Source organism: Polypterus senegalus, chromosome 9 (genome assembly GCF_016835505.1).
Source record: "Polypterus senegalus isolate Bchr_013 chromosome 9, ASM1683550v1, whole genome shotgun sequence".
NCBI lineage: Eukaryota > Metazoa > Chordata > Cladistia > Polypteriformes > Polypteridae > Polypterus > Polypterus senegalus.
In genome coordinates, this window is record NC_053162.1 from 7,203,091 (window position 1) to 7,223,237 (window position 20,147).

A 20,147-nucleotide genomic window follows, 5' to 3' on the forward strand; every position below is an offset into this window, starting at 1 on the left:
GGCAAAGCAAGGCATAAAAAATGTTTACATTTTTCCTGTAAATGATTTTTTACATTCTAAGCCTCAAATAACTAATAAATATATTTACTCCTGTGATCGCTGAAGTGTGTGTGTGTGTGGCAGGAAGGCAATCGGCAACTGCTGAGTTTATCAATTGGCGTTGCTTTGACTTTAGAAAGGAGATTGTATTAATAAATTTGGTCTTTTTGTGTCTTCTCCACAGATAAAATCAAAGGCAAGAAGATCATCTTTGTTGTAGGTAAGTTGCGAATATGTGTAGACTTTAAAAAAAATGTAATAACTATATATAAATGTAATAATAATTATTATTCATGGACAAAAAAAGGCTTGCTTTTAAGCTGGGTACTGCTATTCTCTTAATACTGTATTTCAAGAAATGGAAAACTGATGCTTTCTTCACAGAGGAATGTAGAAATTGTTTGAGGCCTAAAAATAATGTTTCAAGATTTGATGTTGTTAATTTAACATAAGCAATAATACATAGTGACAGATATGTAGCAAAGGTGCTATATAATGGACAGACAGGAAAGGTGCTATATAATAGTGTAAAAAGGTGCTATATAAGCACCCGAACCGACACAGATTCACACTGGAGGCACGTATAAAATAAAAAGGCTGTTGTTTTTCTTCACCTGTGGGGCATGTCTTCCCCCGTAATCCCCACAGGCACAAAAAAGTCCCAAGTGTGCAATCACCACCAAACACACCACAAACTTTGTTCTCATTTCTCTTCCACCACCACTCCTCCAAGCTTTGTCCACCGCCTCCGTTGAGTCGTGGTTGCTGGCTCCTTTTATTAGGCACCCGGAAGTGCTCCAGGTGCTTGATTGCCGACATCCGGCTGCACTTCCAGGTGTGGCGAAACTAGTGCCCAAAAGGGGCTAGCAGCTCCTACTGCAGCAACCCCTGGCGGTGCCTGCGGAACCCAACAGGGCTGCACCAAACTCCAACTCCCATGAAGCCCTGCGGGAGTCTGAGGCACCGCTGCAGCCCAGGGAGGCTGCCATCTAGCGTCCAGGTGGAGATGCTGGGTTTCCCGTCCTTGCTCCCCCAGAGCATATGCTGAAGGGGCGTCCTGGACAGGCATGGGCCCCAGCCACCTGCCACAATAGGAAAGGTGCTATATAATGGATAGATAGATAGGAAAACTGGTATATAATATAGATAGATAGGAAAGGCATGGTAAGATGTATTTCATTTTTGTAGTATGGATTTTGAGTTTCCTTGTACAGTGGTGTGAAAAACTACTTGCCCCCTTCCTGATTTCTTATTCTTTTGCATGTTTGTCACACAAAATGTTTCTGATCATCAAACACATTTAACCATTAGTCAAATATAACACAAGTAAATACAAAATGCAGTTTTTAAATGATGGTTTTTATTATTTAGGGAGAAAAAATCCAAACCTACATGGCCCTGTGTGAAAAAGTAATTGCCCCCTGAACCTAATAACTGGTTGGGCCACCCTTGGCAGCAATAACAGCAATCAAGCGTTTGCGATAACTTGCAATGAGTCTTTTACAGCGCTCTGGAGGAATTTTGGCCCACTCATCTTTGCAGAATTGTTGTAATTCAGCTTTATTTGAGGGTTTTCTAGCATGAACCGCCTTTTTAAGGTCATGCCATAGCATCTCAATTGGATTCAGGTCAGGACTTTGACTAGGTCACTGCAAAGTCTTCATTTTGTTTTTCTTCAGCCATTCAGAGGTGGATTTGCTGGTGTGTTTTGGGTCATTGTCCTGTTGCAGCACCCAAGATCGCTTCAGCTTGAGTTGACGAACAGATGGCCGGACATTCTCCTTCAGGATTTTTGGTAGACAGTAGAATTCATGGTTCTATCTATCACAGCAAGCCTTCCAGGTCCTGAAGCAGCAAAACAACCCCAGACCATCACACTACCACCACTATATTTTACTGTTGGTATGATGTTCTTTTCTGAAATGCTGTGTTCCTTTTACGCCAGATGTAACGGGACATTTGCCTTCCAAAAAGTTCAACTTTTGTCTCATCAGTCCACAAGGTATTTTCCCAAAAGTCTTGGCAATCATTGAGATGTTTCTTAGCAAAATTGAGACGAGCCCTAATGTTCTTTTGCTTAACAGTGGTTTGCGTCTTGGAAATCTGCCATGCAGGCCCTTTTTGCCCAGTCTCTTTCTTATGGTGGAGTCATGAACACTGACCTTAATTGAGGCAAGTGAGGCCTGCAGTTCTTTAGACGTTGTCCTGGGGTCTTTTGTGACCTCTCGGATGAGTCGTCTCTGCGCTCTTGGGGTAATTTTGGTCGGCCGGCCACTCCTGGGAAGGTTCACCACTGTTCCATGTTTTTGCCATTTATGGATAATGGCTCTCACTGTGGTTCGCTGGAGTCCCAAAGCTTTAGAAATGGCTTTATAACCTTTACCAGACTGATAGATCTCAATGACTTCTGTTCTCATTTGTTCCTGAATTTCTTTGGATCTTGGCATGATGTCTAGCTTTTGAGGTGCTTTTGGTCTACTTCTCTGTGTCAGGCAGCTCCTATTTAAGTGAATTCTTGATTGAAACAGGTGTGGCAGTAATCAGGCCTGGGGGTGGCTACGGAAATTGAACTCAGGTGTGATACACCACAGTTAGGTGATTTTTGAACAAGGGGGCAATTACTTTTCACACAGGGCCATGTAGGTTTGGATTTTTTTACTCCCTAAATAATAAAACCATCATTTAAAAACTGCATTTTGTGTTTACTTGTGTTATATTTGACTAATGGTTAAATGTGTTTGATGATCAGAAACATTTTGTGTGACAAACATGCAAAAGAATAAGAATTCAGGAAGGGGGCAAATAGTTTTTCACACCACTGTATATGTGGATAACAGACTGCATTTACCGTACAGAAACACAGGCCATTCTGCAGGAAAAAATGCTACATTGCCTTTGATGGGGTCTTATGTTTCTTAATTGTTCTAACTACTTTCAATTTATTAACAGGTGGCCCTGGTTCTGGAAAAGGAACTCAGTGTGAAAAGATTGTCCATAAATATGGGTACACTCATTTGTCGACCGGTGATCTGCTCAGAGCAGAGGTCAGCTCAGGGTCTGAAAGAGGCAAGAAGCTTTCTGCTATAATGGAGAAAGGCGAGCTTGTCCCATTGGTAAGTATGCACTGATGAGTGTTCTAGAAGGATGATGTGGATAGACTAGTGTAGTATCATGGAGTTTTGCCTTAATATACAGTTGCTGCTTTAAGCAAGCGTAGCATAAGCAGACCAAACGGTTAAACTACTCCTGTGCCAATCACCAAAGCAGGTGCCCACTCCCCACACTGCTACTGAACTGCAGACGCCTCTTCTCAGCTGCTGACCCCAGTAAGAATATGGCAATCATCCACATCAGGTGCTCTTATCCCAGTACCTTGAGTATATTATTATAGGGATTTCTTTGTTATTTTGGTTCACCTACTCTATAGTTACACAGACCTTTTAAATGCGATCGAGCAGGCCAGAGTACTTGCTCTTCCACCTTTTCTGCTGCTATTAGCTGGCAGCTAATTTGCGTCTTTTGTTCTCAACATGTTTCTTGCGACCCTGTTGACTATTTGCAACAAAATGTTTGATGGTTCTGTGATCACACACCAATATCTTAGCAATTCCAAAAGTGCTGCATCCCTCTGAAAGACTTTTTACAATTTTTGACTTTTCAGAGTCAGTTAAATCTCTTTTTTGGCCCATTTTGCCTGAGGAAAACTAGCTGCCTAATAATTCTGCACACCTTGATATAGGGTGTTGATCTCCTTAGGCCACACCCTCCCTCATTACACAAATACACATCACCTGACGTGCTTAAATCCAATAAGCATTCAAGTTAATACAGCTTGGAGTTGGAATATACGCATTAAAAATGATGATATGGTCAAAATACTCACTTGCCTAATAATTGTGCACACAGTGTATAAGCCTAGACGGGGCCATGCTTTTTTAGCAGCTGCCTCTAAGCTTTGGAATTTTCTACCTTTTTATACGTGGTCAGCACCATCTCTGGTCATTTTTAAATCCCCCCTGAAAGCCCATCTCTTTGCCTTAGCTTTTTAAACTTAATAATAATAATACTTTACATTTATATAGCGCTTTTCTCACTACTCAAAGCGCTCCGCAATCAGATTAAGGGCCTTGCTCAAGGGCCCAATGGAGCAGAGTCCCTATTGGCATTTACAGGATTCGAACCGGCAACCTTTCAATTGCCAGTGCAGATCCCTAGCCTCAGAGCCACCACTTGTATGTGAGTTTTTATTTACTGTATATACGAGGGATACCCCTCGGCCCGCTGCATTCGCGCAAATATATCGCTCCTGCAAATGAACTCTGAGAGAAGTCACAAAATCAACCAGACTGTTCAAGCAAATTTTAGAAAAAAAACCCGATCTAAATCCATTGAGTAGTTCTCTCGTGAAAAGCGGACAGACAGATGGATTTTATATATAGAGAGATATTTCTATATTTATAAAATACATGTATTGGTGTGCTTATGAAAGCTGTACAGCACTTTGGTTTGACATCTGCTGTTCTAAATGTGCTCTGACTTGAGTGTTGGGTATGTTGGGTACCAACATCTTCATGCTTCAAGGTTGCTTTATTCAGTCAGCTTTACACAAGAAAACATGAAATTTGCCTTTTCATTTCCATACAATAAGACAAAAAAATTAGACTAACCAAATAGAGACAAGGCAGGTTAAGGCAGCAGTGCCCAATACGTTGATTGCGATCGACTGGTAGATCAGAAAGGTAGTGCAGGTAGATCGCGTTGCATTAAAATTTTTTATTTTTTTTTTAAATGGTAGTCTATCATATATCCTCCCTATGGCATTTGCCACTTGATTGACGTACAGGGCGGCCAGTCTGAGATCCCTTCTCTTCTAAAACGCTGGTCATCCCACACGAACGATCAAATGCGCGAGCTACTGCAAAACTCCGGCTATCTAAGTGATCTAGTTAACCTTCCAATTTATATCGACTAAAGAAGGGATTTAAAAAAATTTGTTGTTTATGGGCTGGATGTGGAATTGGAAGAGGATTTTTTTCTTACAATGTCACAATTGAAGTGCGTTTGTCTGATCTGTCAATCTATCATTGCTATTCCAAAGAAGGAAAATGTGGAAAGGCACTTTCAAACTGTTCATAAAAACTACAAAACTGACTTCCTTCCAAAAAGCGATCTGAGAAAGAGAAAGGAGAGGGAACTAAAATCGCAGTTAATCGGATAGCCATCATTTTTCACTCGGCTGAATTCAAAAGCAAAGGCAGACACACCGACGCATCGTTTAGGGTGAGTCACTCGATCATTAAGCATAAGAAGTCCTTCCAAGATGGAAAGATGATAAAAGATGCCTCCGTTGAGACAGGCGGCTAGGGAGAAATTCCTGCTGAGATTCAAAGACCCCTGGCCGGAGAAAAAGGAGTTTCTCCTTGTCATTAAACATGCAGAATACAAGCAACTTAATAATGATCAGTGGCCGCTAGACTTTGCATTTTTTTTTCCGATCTGACCAACACGTTGAATGAGCTTAATTTACAGCTGCAAGGAAAAGAGAAAACCAATATGGTCAATATGATTAGCTCAGTTAATGCTTTCAAATGAAAAATACAACATCTGTCCTCAAAGCTGCAGTGCCTTGATTTGGGGAACATCCAAAACCTCACGTCAGAGCTGGAGGCGCAACAGAAGGCGTGTGCGCAAATTGACATCCGCTACACAGAGCAGATTGAAAATTGCCTGTCAGACTTTATCTAATGGAAAAAAGTAACGAGTCAAGTGTCACCCAATGTAGCGGAGTAAGAGTAGCGTTTCTTCTTCACAAATGTACTCAAGTCAAAGTCAAAAGTACAGTGGAGTAAAACTAGGCTTAGATGTACAATTTTTTTAAAAAGTTACTCAAGTAAATGTAACTGTTACTACCCACCTCTGATACCGTGTGTGTGTGTGTATATATATATATGTGTATGTGTATATATGTATGTGTGTATATATGTATGTGTGTGTATATATATATATGTATATATATATATATATATATATATATATATGTATGTATATATATATATATATATATATATATATATATATATATCTCACAATGAGACATAGCAAGGTTTGGGGCAGCCACCTGTATAATTTGGTATCCTGGCTACAAATCGTCTTTTAAATGATAGCACTGCTGTGCTCAAAACCGAGTCCAATACAGAACTGAGGGAATAGAGAAAAGGTGGAGGCTTCTCAGGAAGTGAAGTCAAAGGGGTCGGGTTTATGGAGGTCTTCTGTCATTGGTGCGAGCCCAGACGTCACGTCACATCACAGGGCCTGGAGCCGGCAAGGTCTCCTTCCATTGGCTCGGTCCCGGAAGTGACGTCAAGGGAACCAGGTGGAATCTCCTGTGAATGGTCTGCAGGCAAGGGAGAAAAAGAGTCAGTGCACTCTGCCACATCCCGGTATGTCTCAGAACTGTCCTTACTCAAACCCTTTAGCTGCCTCCCATGCGCACATGTGTGAAAATATATATATATATATATATATATATATATATATATATATATATATATATATAATATATATATTGTGGACTTGGCCCGGACACAGACAGGCGGACATGTTGTTTTTCAAGCACCACACGTTTATTTACAATTCTTAAATTGGTCACACAGACCCAATTCAGTGCACAATCCCCAAAAACACAGTCCTGACCACAATGCCTCTCTTCGGGCCGCCTCCACATCTCCTCTGTGCTTCGTCCTGCCTCCTCCCGACTCCAGCGCTGAATGAATGGAAACGGCCCCTTTTATACAGTCCCCGGATGACACCAGGTGTTCCCAGCATTCCTCGCTTGGCCACGCCCCAGCGTGACGGAAGTGCCGGCTGTCCTCCCAGCATCTCCCCGGGTGTCTCCCAAAGTCTTCCCCCCCAGCACTTCCTGGTGTGGCGGAAGTGCTGGGGCAACAGGTCCCCAAGGCATTGGGGCGCCTCCTGGCGGTGACCACAGGCCCCTACAGGGTAGGGCTTCCATGCCCTCAACCCGTGGCCCCCAGAACAACCAGGAAGGCGGCCCCCACGTGATCCAGGGTGGGCTTTGACCCTCTTCCGGTCCCTCTCGGCGTCCCGGCCGGGTCGTTGCCCCTGGCATCCCTGACAATATATATAATGTAGGTAGACCTGGTCATTTTAAAAGTAGCTTGCAAGCCGAAAAAGTGTGGGCACCCCTGGGTTAAGGTAAGGCAGTTTGATATTGCATATTTACTCAAAAATTCTACAATTTACACAAAACATCAACAGTCTTACCTGCACGTAGTTGGCTAACTAGCTGTGCACAAGCAGACCAAACAGGTTAAGCTACTCCTGTGCCAATCACTAAAAGCAGGTACCCACTCATCGCGCTGCCACTGTATCGGAGGTGGAATATGGCAGTCACCCACACCAGGTGCTCTTAGCAGTTTACCCTGACCAAATCAAGCAGTATAAAATTAATATTATAAAGCAATATTAATAAAAACACCGTAAAACTGTGGTGTCAAAAGTAGGAAATGTATTTGAAAAGAGACTTTAAAGGTTCAGAAATGTGTTGGGGGAAAAAAAAGTCCTATTAAAAATAATTTGGGCAAAAAATGCAGGTGATGGAAGACGCGTCTTTTACAGTCTGGGTGGGACCAGACTGGTGTTTGGTCCGCAGAGGTCCTTGTCAATTTTTTGGGCTCTTCTCCTTCTTAGCACACCTTGCTTTTCTCTCCCCTGCTCTGCTCTGCCTGCGTTCCTTCCTTCTCTTCTCCCCAAACTTAAAGGCCTCACCTCAAATTAATGATTACAAGAATAATCAATCAGTGTTTACCTTTCTCAGACTGTTTGCCCATTCCAATCCTAATTTAGTGCAGGTCTAATAAATGAACAGTCTGTTTAAGAATCTGAAAGAATGATCTAAAAGATATGAGGTTCAAGTCAGTAAAGTGACTGAATTTAAAATGGACCTTTAGCAGTTGTTTAAGAGTGTATTTTAGAATGGGATTAAAGAGTCTAGAGTTGTTGATTCCAAGGAGACCCCATTCAAAAGAATTCAAAGGGTGCCGGTTTCCTAAAGGCCGGCTGTTGACTCAGGTGTCCATATTGTTGGCAAGTTAGTCAGTGTTAGCTCACACCATTCACATTCCGAGTTCTTTTGTTCAGTCCATTTTCTTATTTTATGTATTGATTAAAGGACACTTCAGTATTGTGAGTTTTGAACATTATTATCTTTATATGTAGTACTAGGGTGTTGTACCGTGTTAGCCACGGCTAGGGTTCATTTAACAAGAGAGAAGAACAGTGTATGGGTAAGATAACCGTCCAACAAAGTCTTTTGAAGTTGCTAATGAGTTCTTCTCTCTTGTTAAATGAACCCTAGCCTAAAGGAATCTATTATTTTTTTACATTTAAGATTTCTCACTTAAAGATTTACCAGTGTTGTTTCTTGTCCTAGTGTGTATATAAACACGGGGATCTCCAGTTTCTGTATTAAATCTCGCCTGAAGAAGGGGTCTGAGTTGCCTCGAACGCTTGCATATTGTAATCTTTTTAGTTAGCCAATAAAAGGTGTCATTTTGCTTGACTTATCTTTATATGGATTATTTTATACCAATACAGCTGACTTGGTGCAAAACTAGTTTATCCAAAATGTGGTATTGAGACTGCAAAGAAACTGTTAGATCCAAAAGCTCCGTCCCCCCAGGACATAAGACCCAATCATATGTGCTTTGTATGCTCGGGTCATTATTTGATTGGCTGTCCTTGTCCTTGGCATTTCATGGATTGTTCTTCATTCCCTTTTTATTTTTGTTTAATTTTGCAGGACACAGTTTTGGACATGCTGAAGGATGCCATGATTGCCAAAGCTGATACCTCTGCAGGTTACTTAATTGATGGCTACCCTCGTGAAGTTAAGCAGGGCGAGGAGTTTGAAAAGAAGGTATGCAAATAGTCTTATCTCATACACAATGGTGCTTATTCTAAACTATTAAACTTTTTATAGAATGGAAACAATTTTGAATATGTGTGCGTTAATAGGACCTACAAGATAAGCTTTTTAATTGTAGATTGATCGAATGCAGTGAAAACGTATTTCTCCTTCCTGATTTCCTAATTGCTTTGAATCTCTAAACAATAAAGTTAGTATAATACAAAAGGCAAAATAGGTAAACACAGTGCACAGTCTGAAATGGTCATTTGATTTATTGAAGGAAAAAAGTTCAGCAACCCTGATATCGCCCCCGTGTGAAAAAATAATTGCCCCCTTAATCACTCAATCAACCAAATGTAATTGATAAGGGGCTGATTTAGAGTAGACGCGCCCAAGCTTGATTGCTGCCAGCCCTTTCAAATCTGAACTTGCGTCTTTCACGGATTGTGAAGTAGGCTAAAAGGTCTCAACAAGCAGCACACCAGGCCTCAGTCCGAAGAAATTCCAGAGGACATGAGAAACTTACTCAAATGTATCAGTTAACAAAGGATTACAAAGCAACTTCTAAAAGCCTGGGACTGCAGCGCACCACCATGACAGCCATCATCTTACAGAGAGACACGTAATACAGCAGTTCAAATAAATGAATACTAAAGAATGTTGTATGAAATAAATACGGAAGGGAAAAACAATTAACAGAGGGTGCACTACATAGAAACCCATCTGAATAACCCAATGGCGATAACTAACTAAACAGATATAAAAGTAACCAATAAAACACTCGGCGATGAACAGTCACGTTGCAGTCCAAACACAGTCCAGTTTCACAAATGTAGATGGTGGTGAATAATGGAAGGTCCCAAATGAATAGTCTCCTGAATGTTATGTAGGGTTTGGTTCCACCATAGTGTGCTTATTATCTGAGGATTTGTAATCTTTGGAGTGCTTCTAGGGTTTAGAGGTTTTCCAACTAATATAAAAGCACATGAACGAGCAGGCACAGATAAAGAACACAAATCCAGTGAAAATTGTACTCCAAAGCTGTGGAAACACCAAAGACGATCGTGGTCCTTGCTGGCTTCTTATGGTTAACTTTTAAATCCAGCGTCTCACCCTTTTTTCCTCCCAGCAACATCCGCAGCAACAGCTGAATCTGCCCAGTGGTGCAATAGTTTTGGGACTGCTGGGAATTGCAGTCCATTTTAAGTTGTGCTGTTTCCAATGTAAACAACACTACCACTGGGCCAGTTTAGAATTATTAGTGAATCCAGTGTGCACATCCTTGGGCTGTCAGTGTGCCTAGAAAAATAATTTAAATTCTGACTATATGCTTAATTAACCTCCTTAATGTTTCATTTTTTGGCTTGAAAATGTTATTTTTATTAAAATTATTCTTTCTAATGTGAAACATCAAAACACTAAAAGTACTAAGTCAGAAATCCATCCATCCGTTATCCAACCCGCTATATCCCAACTACAGGGTCACGGGGGGGTCTGCTGGAGCCAATCCCAGCCAACACAGGGCACAGGGCAGGAAACAAACCCTGGGCAGGGCACACGCACACACTAGGGACGATTTAGGTTCGCCAATGCACCTAACCTGCATGTCTTTGGACTGTGGGAGGAAACCCATGCAGACACGGGGAGAACATGCAAACTCCACGCAAGGAGGACCTGGGAAGCAAATCCAGGTGTCCTTACTGTGAGGCAGCAGCGCTACCTCTGCACCACCATGCCGCCCTAAGTCAGAAATGTAAAAAATATAATAATGATACAAATAATGATGATGAATACTAATAATATGAAATGAATAAAGCAATAATGATGTGGTATATCTTAAAGCATGGTGAAATGCACAATCTAACATCATAGCTGGGACAATCGATCATGTCATCATCAATTAAATGGATCTTGGCTGTCAACGGTCACTTTAATTCCTGGCTGCCCCACAAAATCAAAACGAGGTGGTGCCCATTTATTTAAATGGGGTTAGTAGAGACCCATACGCGAGTGTCACTTCTGGATTCATTAGAATTGCTTTCAGTTTTACTGTCTGTTGCAATTTCACAAAGTCACCGCACTGACTTTGTCATCAATGCTGACGAGAGGCTGCTCGACGTCACTGTCGAGAGCGTGCAACACTTGGGCTGTTGAAAAACCTTTCCTACTCTGCCGTTATGCTATCAGCAAGACGTGCCTTCTGCATTGCCTGAGTAACACTCGGGACTAATGCTGTTAAGCACTTTTACAGCCCGAGTAATCCGCGGGTGTGACATGTATGCAAAACCCCTTTATACCATCGCCCGAGTGATGCTCAGGTCTAACGTTAGTGAGGTTAAGAACCAAAAAAAGTCGAGTTAATTAAGTCGTGTATCTAAACGCAAGTGTTTTGTGAATGGTGAAGCAACAGTGGAGAGTTTTCTTTTTTGTTTTTTTTAAACTGACTTTTTCACTTTAGTTGTGAATCACTGCAGTCGCCCAAATACTAAACAAACACTGTGACGGCGTGGAGTGCGTGAACATCAGCGGTAGCTAAAAATTGTAAAATTAGACCACAATTGCAGAACTTTTTCTTCCAACTGTTAAGTGATTATTGTTAGATGACATAATAAAATATGAAATTATTGGATTAAATGTGTTTCTTTTTTTTTGTTATCCTGCAAGTGAAATATATACTGCTCAAAAGAATTAAAGGAACACTTTTTAATCAGAGTATAGCATAAAGTCAATGAAACTTATGGGATATTAATCTGGTCAGTTAAGTAGCAGAGGGGGTTGTTAATCAGTTTCAGCTGCTGTGGTGTTAATGAAATTAACAACAGATGCACTAGAGGGGCAACAATGAGATGACCCCCAAAACAGGAATGGTTTAACAGGTGGAGGCCACTGACATTTTTCCCTCCTCATCTTTTCTGACTGTTACTTCACTAGTTTTGCATTTGGCTACAGTCAGTGTCACTACTGGTAGCATGAGGCGATACCTGGACCCTACAGAGGTTGCACAGGTAGTCCAACTTGTCCAGGATGGCACATCAATACGTGTCATTGCCAGAAGGTTTGCTGTGTCTCCCTGCACAGTCTCAAGGGCATGGAGGAGATTCTAGGACACAAGCAGTTACTCTAGGAGAGCTGGAGAGGGCCATAGAAGGTCCATAACCCATCAGCAGGACCAGTATCTGCTCCTTTGGGCAAGGAGGAACAGAATGAGCACTGCCAGAGCCCTACAAAATGACCTCCAGCAGGCCACTGGTGTGAATGTCTCTGACCAAACAACCAGAAAGACTTCATGAGGGTGACCCAAGGGCCTAAATGTCTACTGCGCCCTGTGCTCACTGCACAGCACCGGGGAGCTCAATTGGCTTTTGCCATAGAATACCAGAATTGGCAGGTCCACCACTGGCGTCCTGTGCTTTTCACAGATGAGAGCAGGTTCACCCTGAGTATATGTGAAAGAAGTGAAAGGGTCAGGAGAAGCCGTGGAGAATATTATGCTGCCTGTAACATCGTTTAGCATGACTGGTTTGGTGGTGGGTCAGTGATGATCTTGGAGGCATATCCATGGAGCGACTCACAGACCTCTACAGGCTAGACAACGGCATCTTGACTGCCATTAGGTATCAGGATGAAATCCTTGGACCCATTGTCAGACCCTACGCTGGTGCAGTAGGTCCTGGTTTCCTCCTAATGCACGACAATGCCCGGCCTCGTGTGGCAAGAGTATGCAGGCAGTACCTGGAGGATGAAGGAATTGAAACAATTGAATGGCCTTCACGATCCCCTGACTTAAACCCAATAGAACATCTGTGGGACATTATGTTTCGGTCCATTAGGCGCCAGGTTGCTCCTCAGACTGTACAACAGCTCAGGGATGCCCTCATACAGATCTGGGAGGAAATGCCACAAGACACCATCCGTCGTCTCATTAGGAGCATGCCCGACGTTGTCAAGCATGCATACAAGCTCGTGGGGGCCACACAAGATACGGAAAAGCATTTTGAGTAGCAGAAATTAAGTTTTTGAAAAAATGGACTAGCCTGCCACATCTTCATTTCACTCTGATTTTAGGGTGTCTACACAATTGAGCCCTCTGTAGGCAGAAAACTTTTATTTCCATTAAAAGACTTGGCATCCTTTTGTTCCTAAGACATTTCCCTGTCGTTATTTGTATAGATATCCAACTTCATATTGAGATCTGATGTATCTAATGTGTTTCTTTTAAGTGTTCCTTTAATTTTTGTGAGCAGTGTATATTCAAATAACATTTATAGTAAAGAGAGAAGAATTGTTCTCAAACATTTTAGTAAACGAATGATAACTCGGTATCACATGTATATTAACTCTTTCAGGGCTGATGTCGACTTTTGTCAAATGGAGGAGTTGACGATGGTAATCAACTGTAAACTGTGACAAAACCAACTGTTGTGTTTTAGTTGGACTCTCGTTGTCTCATTAGTTTTGACCGAGATTTCCTGCACTCGCCTGAGTAGCAAGGCGCAAACTGCGGCAAAAATGGGACTGACATTTGGCGAGAGATCAAAGTGACTAAGTAAAGCAAAATACTCCGCAGACGACATTTTTGCCTGTTATCTCTGAACTGGACTATGACTTGTTGGACTCTGATTTTGATACAAGTGATCGAAAACGAATGTGAGGTTCCAGCTTCAGCTGATTGGTCCCCAGCTAATCGTGGTACTGACAATGTTCATCACGTAGAACTGCCGCTTAACGATAAGAGGTAGAAACCACATTGTAATGCACTGCGACTGTGATCACTGCTGCTGCTTCTACCCCGGCCACGTGAAGACAGCATGCAGCAACAGACGTTTAATGTTGATTTCTGCGTGAAACCATTGCTTTTCACAAACTGTTTTTGGATAAAATATTCAGCCCTCAATAAGTTAAGTAAACCTCCTTCATTACTCTCTTTTAGATTGGACCCCCTACTCTGCTTTTATATGTGGATGCTGGCGCTGACACCATGGTTAAAAGACTAATGAAACGTGGCGAGACCAGTGGACGTGTGGACGACAATGAGGAGACAATCAAGAAAAGACTGGATACTTACTACAAGGCTACTGAGCCAGTCATTGCATTTTATGAAGGCCGTGGCATCGTCAGAAAGGTACAACATTTCTAAAATCATTCATTTTGTCTTAAGCGAATGGAGATGAAAAGGTTAAAGTTCCTTTTTTACTTCATTATGAAACGATTTAGTACAGTAGATCCCAGCTGTTACTTTAAAATGAGTCCTTTTAACAAGAACACAGAGACACAGATGGAAACTCGTCAAGGGTACGTTTTGCACAGATATTAGAAATGTGTTTTCTTCACGCCATCAGCTATTGAAACATTGGAATAAATTAGCAAGTACAGTCAGACAATTGGGGTCCTTCAAAACTCTGTGTCATTTTGGAGAATTGACATGGGTAGGACTGGTGAACCTTGTTGGGCTGAATGGTGTAACAGAAAGAGAGGACAACAAGAAAGAGTTGAGGTGCCAAGCCTGTCCACCCCATACAACTATTGCAGAGCCGTCACTGTAGACTCGAGTTCAAAACAGAAGTGTCTCAAGGTGGCGGAGCTCACAGTTTTGGGCCCTTCTGACAGGATAAGGTGGGACAGTGGAAGTGACGTCAGAGGTGTTTTAGCCATCAACCAGTCGATATACAGAAAAGGACACAGCGCCAACCCCTGGAGAGAGAGAGGTTAGGAGTGTGCGCTGATACAGCACGTTGCCGCACTCGCTACATGACAAACCACCTCATGATCCCAGATTAGGACCCGAGTGCAGCCATGCAACGGGTGATGCATCAGCACCACACTGAACAGTGTGAGGTTTTTTATGGTGGCAGGAGTGCCAGTCCAGCCAACAAACCCCCAGGTATTTCCCTGCAGGGTGGAGGGGCCTACATCCAGGGCTGGATGCAGAATAGCATCACACCCAGGACGGAGCAAGTGCAGGCTAAAGGACCTGCTCAAGGGCCCAATGGAGTAGAGTCACTTTTTGGAGTTTATGGGATTTGAACCGGTGCAGTGCAGATCCCTAGCCTCGGAGCCACCGTTCTGCCCCTACCTTCAGAGTGTTGGTATAACTGCAGTCACTAGGCAGTCAGAAAATCGAGAGTACACCTTATGAGAAGGATTTAGGACTCGTAGCGGACTCTACGCTATCAACTGCCAGACAGTGTTCAGACTCCATTAAGAAGGCTAACAGACTGTCAGGTTATATAGCGCCTTGATGTGTGGAGTACGAGTCACAGGAGGTTCTGCTCAAGTCTTTATAACACACTGGTGAGGCCTCATCTGGAGTCCTGTGTGCAGTTATGATCTTCAGGCTACAAAAAGGACATAGCAGCACATGAAAAGGTCCAGAGAAGAGCAACTGGGCTGATGCAGGGGCTACAGGGGATGAGTTATGAGGAAAGATTAAAAGAGCTGAGCCTTTAATGGGATTAAGAGGAGACCTGACTGAAGAGTTTAAAATTATGAAGAGAATTAGTGCAGTGGATCACGACAGTGACTTTAAAATGAGTACATCAAGAACACGGGGACACAGTTGGAAATTTGTTAAGGGTAAATTTCACATAAACATAAGGAAATTTTGACACTTGGAATAAGTGACCAAGTGGTGTGATAGACAGTAGGACTTTAGGGACCTCCAAAACTCTACTTGATGATGTTTTGGAAGAATTGTGTGAATAGGACTGGCAAGCTTTGTTGGACTGAATCCAAATTATTTTAATATTCTAATTTAGAAAAATATCAGTTACTGCTAAAAAAACATGGAAAGCTTGCTGGTCTCTCTCCGTTAAGGTCTCTCCTCCACCCAAAACTCCTTTAATCTTTGTAAGCCTTACTGGTGTTATGATAGTTATGAGTACCTTGGGTAGCTTGTCACTGTGCTGTAAGTACGCAGGCACTTCAGTCCATTACTGTAAGCCCATTTTTGATTACACCGTAGTATACATGTGGTAGTCCGTCCTGTGGCCTGTCTGCTCACCACACATTAGCTTTTAAGCGGTAAAAGGGCCGAGAGAGCCAGTTAGAGACAAGGGGGATCATTAGAAGGCTATAATGGGGGAGGCTATGGTGGGTAATTTAGCCAGGACAGCAGCACACATCCTTCTCTTTTTCACTGGTGAGGACTCATCTGGAATCTTGTGTGCAGTTTTGGTCTCCAAGCTACAAAAAGCACAAGAAAAGGTCCAGAAAAGACATGAATAGGACTGGTGAGCTTTTGTTGGTCTGAATCTATCTATCTATCTATCTATCTATCTATCTATCTATCTATCTATCATATAGTGCCTTTCATATCTATCTATCATATAGTGCCTTTCACATCTATCTATCTATTATATCATATAGTACCTTTCACATCTATCTATTATATTATATAGTGCCTTCACATCTATCTATCTATTATATTATATAGTGCCTTTCACATCTATCTATCTATTATATAGTGCCTTTCACATCTATCTATCTATTATATAGTGCCTTTCTCATCTATCTGTCTGTCTGTCTAAATTGAAACATGTAAGGTAATGGAAAAGTAAAAGACGTGTTCAACACATTTTTCGTTTTGGGGCTTGTTACAGTATTTCATGGTGACACAAGCAGAGTACAATGTGAATTCCATACAAAGAAGAAAAACAAAACATAAGCTTTTACATTAATGATGAATAATGTTGTCCTTGTTGTGTGACATGGATTGGATTCTTAAACGAGTGTTTTATATGAGCAAACCGAGACATGATTTAAATTTAAAATCAGTGACTGTTTCTTTTTTTTTTTTTTTGTGGACTGCTGGTTGTCCTCAGGTCACACTTTTAAGAACCGCCATTTTTAATAATAATTTTTTTCCCTTATCTTCATCAAAAAGTGTAATAAATATGCATAAAAACGGTAGAATACTGTATTGCCAATTTTCTGCCATTAGTGTATTTTGTTCATTTGTAGTTGTTAAAGGTCATTGTGCAGATTCCCTTTCACCATCTATCCCCGTGTGTGTCTTCTTGCCCTCTAGATCAACGCTGAAGGCACAGTGGACAGCGTGTTTAGCCAGGTTTCCACCGCCCTCGACGCCCTGAAGTAAAGCAGGCCCCTCGCTCCTGGAGAGACGGCTCTAGTGAATCTGCTTCACAGACCAGGACATGTCTCAGGCTGGAAATGATCCATAAACAGATGCTTAAAAAGACAATCTTTGCCTTACTGCGGTCTTCACCTCTTTGTGCATTCAAGTCTTTAATTAAAGAAGTTGAGTGCTGCAGACACCCCGTCCATATGATTGGAATTTTAATGTAAGAAGATAAAAAAAGAGACTTATTTTCATTTATTGTAATTTTACCTTCTTGGCTTTGGCATCCAAAATATTTAAGAGAGGAGAGTATAATGCGTTTTGAAACGAGTTGTTTTTGACTTTACAGTTTCACTGGTCTCTGTAACCTCAGACGAGTCAAATTATGTAAAAAGACCGCTGCGTTGTGACACTTTGTTGTCTCTTTCCTTCCCGTTTTTTTTTCTTCCTTGTCTGCTCTTTTCTTCCCACCTCTGCTGTCATTAAATGTCATCTTCTTACCTGACCAACTCATGTGGATTTTCTGAAGGTTAATTAACAATGGTAGAACTTACTGCCTTAATCTGATGTCCCAATGGCCTTCTGTCTCTAGTCTATATGTGTGTTAGTAACGTTCAGATTTGTTTTAAAATGTGTCCGATTCCCATCCTCTTCTATTTAATTCCCCTCTCTAATTTAAATTACCCTTTTTTCTGTCAAGCTGTTTAAACATTTCAGACATCCATATTCTTACTAATCAACCTGTGGTTATACTTGACTGCATTTCGGACTTGTTCAAAATCTGTCAGCTGGAGAGACGCAGAACATGGTGTAGGCTTGAGAAAGCCGCTCCATCACTGCCTAATGATTCTCAGGAACAGACGCCATCACAGAAAGAACGCTGGACATCATCTGACGTCTCCATGCAACAGAGGACCACCAAAAGGGGGTGTATCAGTGAGATTTGGTATTGGTGTGTCAAACTAGAAGGCAGTTTATGGAATGCACAATAGTGATGATGCAAAAACAGGTGAGATTTATTTTTTGGTAAATGGGCTACAGCCAATTCGTGATCACTAATTCTGAAAGCAAATTGGTTACAGCCAATCAGTGATCACCCTTTCTGAAAGCAAATGCATTTCAGCCAATCGGTGATCACTTACAGTGGTGTGAAAAACTATTTGCCCCCTTCCTGATTTCTTATTCTTTTGCATGTTTGTCACACAAAATGTTTCTGATCATCAAACACATCTAACCATTAGTCAAATATAACACAAGTAAACACAAAATGCAGTTTTTAAATGATGGTTTTTATTATTTAGGGAGAAAAAAAATCCAAACCTACATGGCCCTGTGTGAAAAAGTAATTGCCCCCTTGTTGAAAAATCACCTAACTGTGGTGTATCACACCTGAGTTCAATTTCCGTAGCCACCCCCAGGCCTGATTACCACCACACCTGTTTCAATCAAGAAATCACTTCAATAGGAGCTGCCTGACACAGAGAAGTAGACCAAAAGCACCTCAAAAGCTAGACATCATGCCAAGATCCAAAGAAATTCAGGAACAAATGAGAACAGAAGTCATTGAGATCTATCAGTCTGGTAAAGGTTATAAAGCCATTTCTAAAGCTTTGGGACTCCAGCGAACCACAGTGAGAGCCATTATCCACAAATGGCAAAAACATGGAACAGTGGTGAACCTTCCCAGGAGTGGCTGGCCGACCAAAATGACCCCAAGAGCGCAGAGACGACTCATCCGAGAGGTCACAAAAGACCCCAGGACAACGTCTAAAGAACTGCAGGCCTCACTTGCCTCAATTAAGGTCAGTGTTCACGACTCCACCATAAGAAAGAGACTGGGCAAAAACGGCCTGCATGGTAGATTTCCAAGACGCAAACCACTGTTAAGCAAAAGAACATTAGGGCTCGTCTCAATTTTGCTAAGAAACATCTCAATGATTGCCAAGACTTTTGGGAAAATACCTTGTGGACTGATGAGACAAAAGTTGAACTTTTGGAAGGCAAATGTCCCATTACATCTGGCGTAAAAGGAACACAGCATTTCAGAAAAAGAACATCATACCAACAGTAAAATATGGTGGTGGTAGTGTGATGGTCTGGGGTTGTTTTGCTGCTTCAGGACCTGGAAGACTTGCTGTGATAGATGAAACCATGAATTCTACTGTCTACCAAAAAATCCTGAAGGAGAATGTCCGGCCATCTGTTCGTCAACTCAAGCTGAAGCGATCTTGGGTGCTGCAACAGGACAATGACCCAAAACACACCAGCAAATCCACCTCTGAATGGCTGAAGAAAAACAAAATGAAGACTTTGGAGTGGCTTAGTCAAAGTCCTGACCTGAATCCAATTGAGATGCTATGGCATGACCTTAAAAAGGCGGTTCATGCTAGAAAACCCTCAAATAAAGCTGAATTACAACAATTCTGCAAAGATGAGTGGGCCAAAATTCCTCCAGAGCGCCTTAAAAGACTCATTGCAAGTTATCGCAAACGCTTGATTGCAGTTATTGCTGCTAAGGGTGACCCAACCAGTTATTAGGTTCAGGGGGCAATTACTTTTTCACACAGGGCCATGTAGGTTTGGATTTTTTCTCCTAAATAATAAAACCATCATTTAAAAACTGCATTTTGTGTTTACTTGTGTTATATTTGACTAATGGTTAAATGTGTTTGATGATCAGAAACATTTTGTGTGACAAACATGCAAAAGAATAAGAAATCAGGAAGGGGGCAAATAGTTTTTCACACCACTGTATTCTGAAAGCAAATGGGTTACAGCCAATCAGTGATCACTAATTCTGAAAGCAAATTGGTTACAGCCAATCACTGATTACTAATTCTGAAAGCAAATGCATTTCAGCCAATCAGAGATCATCCATTCTGAAAGCAAATGGGTTACAGCCAATCAGTGATCACTAATTCTGAAAGCAATTATTCAACTTTTTTTTTTTTTTTATGTCTGCTTTTACTTTAATGTACAGTCAATAGCTATTGAGATACGGCTGGGGCTCCCTAACATGGACTGTATTTTTCAGCCTCTGCATGTCCATTACCTCAGCAACATTGCTTCCTGTTAAGTGCATTAAGTTATTACTCCATTATC

At 41.7% G+C, this 20,147-nt stretch overlaps 1 protein-coding gene across 4 annotated transcripts in view; it reads left to right on the plus strand.

Moving 5' to 3' along the window:
- Nucleotides 1-17,551, plus strand: part of LOC120535088 (adenylate kinase isoenzyme 1) — a 260,210-nt gene extending 242,659 nt beyond the window's left edge. For all 4 annotated transcript variants that reach the window (XM_039762647.1, XM_039762649.1, XM_039762650.1 and 1 more), the window contains 5 exons: nucleotides 224-259; nucleotides 2,989-3,152; nucleotides 8,861-8,977; nucleotides 13,899-14,090; nucleotides 16,995-17,551. In XM_039762647.1, the coding sequence (XP_039618581.1) occupies nucleotides 224-259; nucleotides 2,989-3,152; nucleotides 8,861-8,977; nucleotides 13,899-14,090; nucleotides 16,995-17,063 (578 nt within the window). In that variant the 3' untranslated portion in view covers nucleotides 17,064-17,551. The remainder of the gene's footprint in view (nucleotides 1-223; nucleotides 260-2,988; nucleotides 3,153-8,860; nucleotides 8,978-13,898; nucleotides 14,091-16,994) is intronic.
- Nucleotides 17,552-20,147: the final 2,596 nt, after the last annotated feature.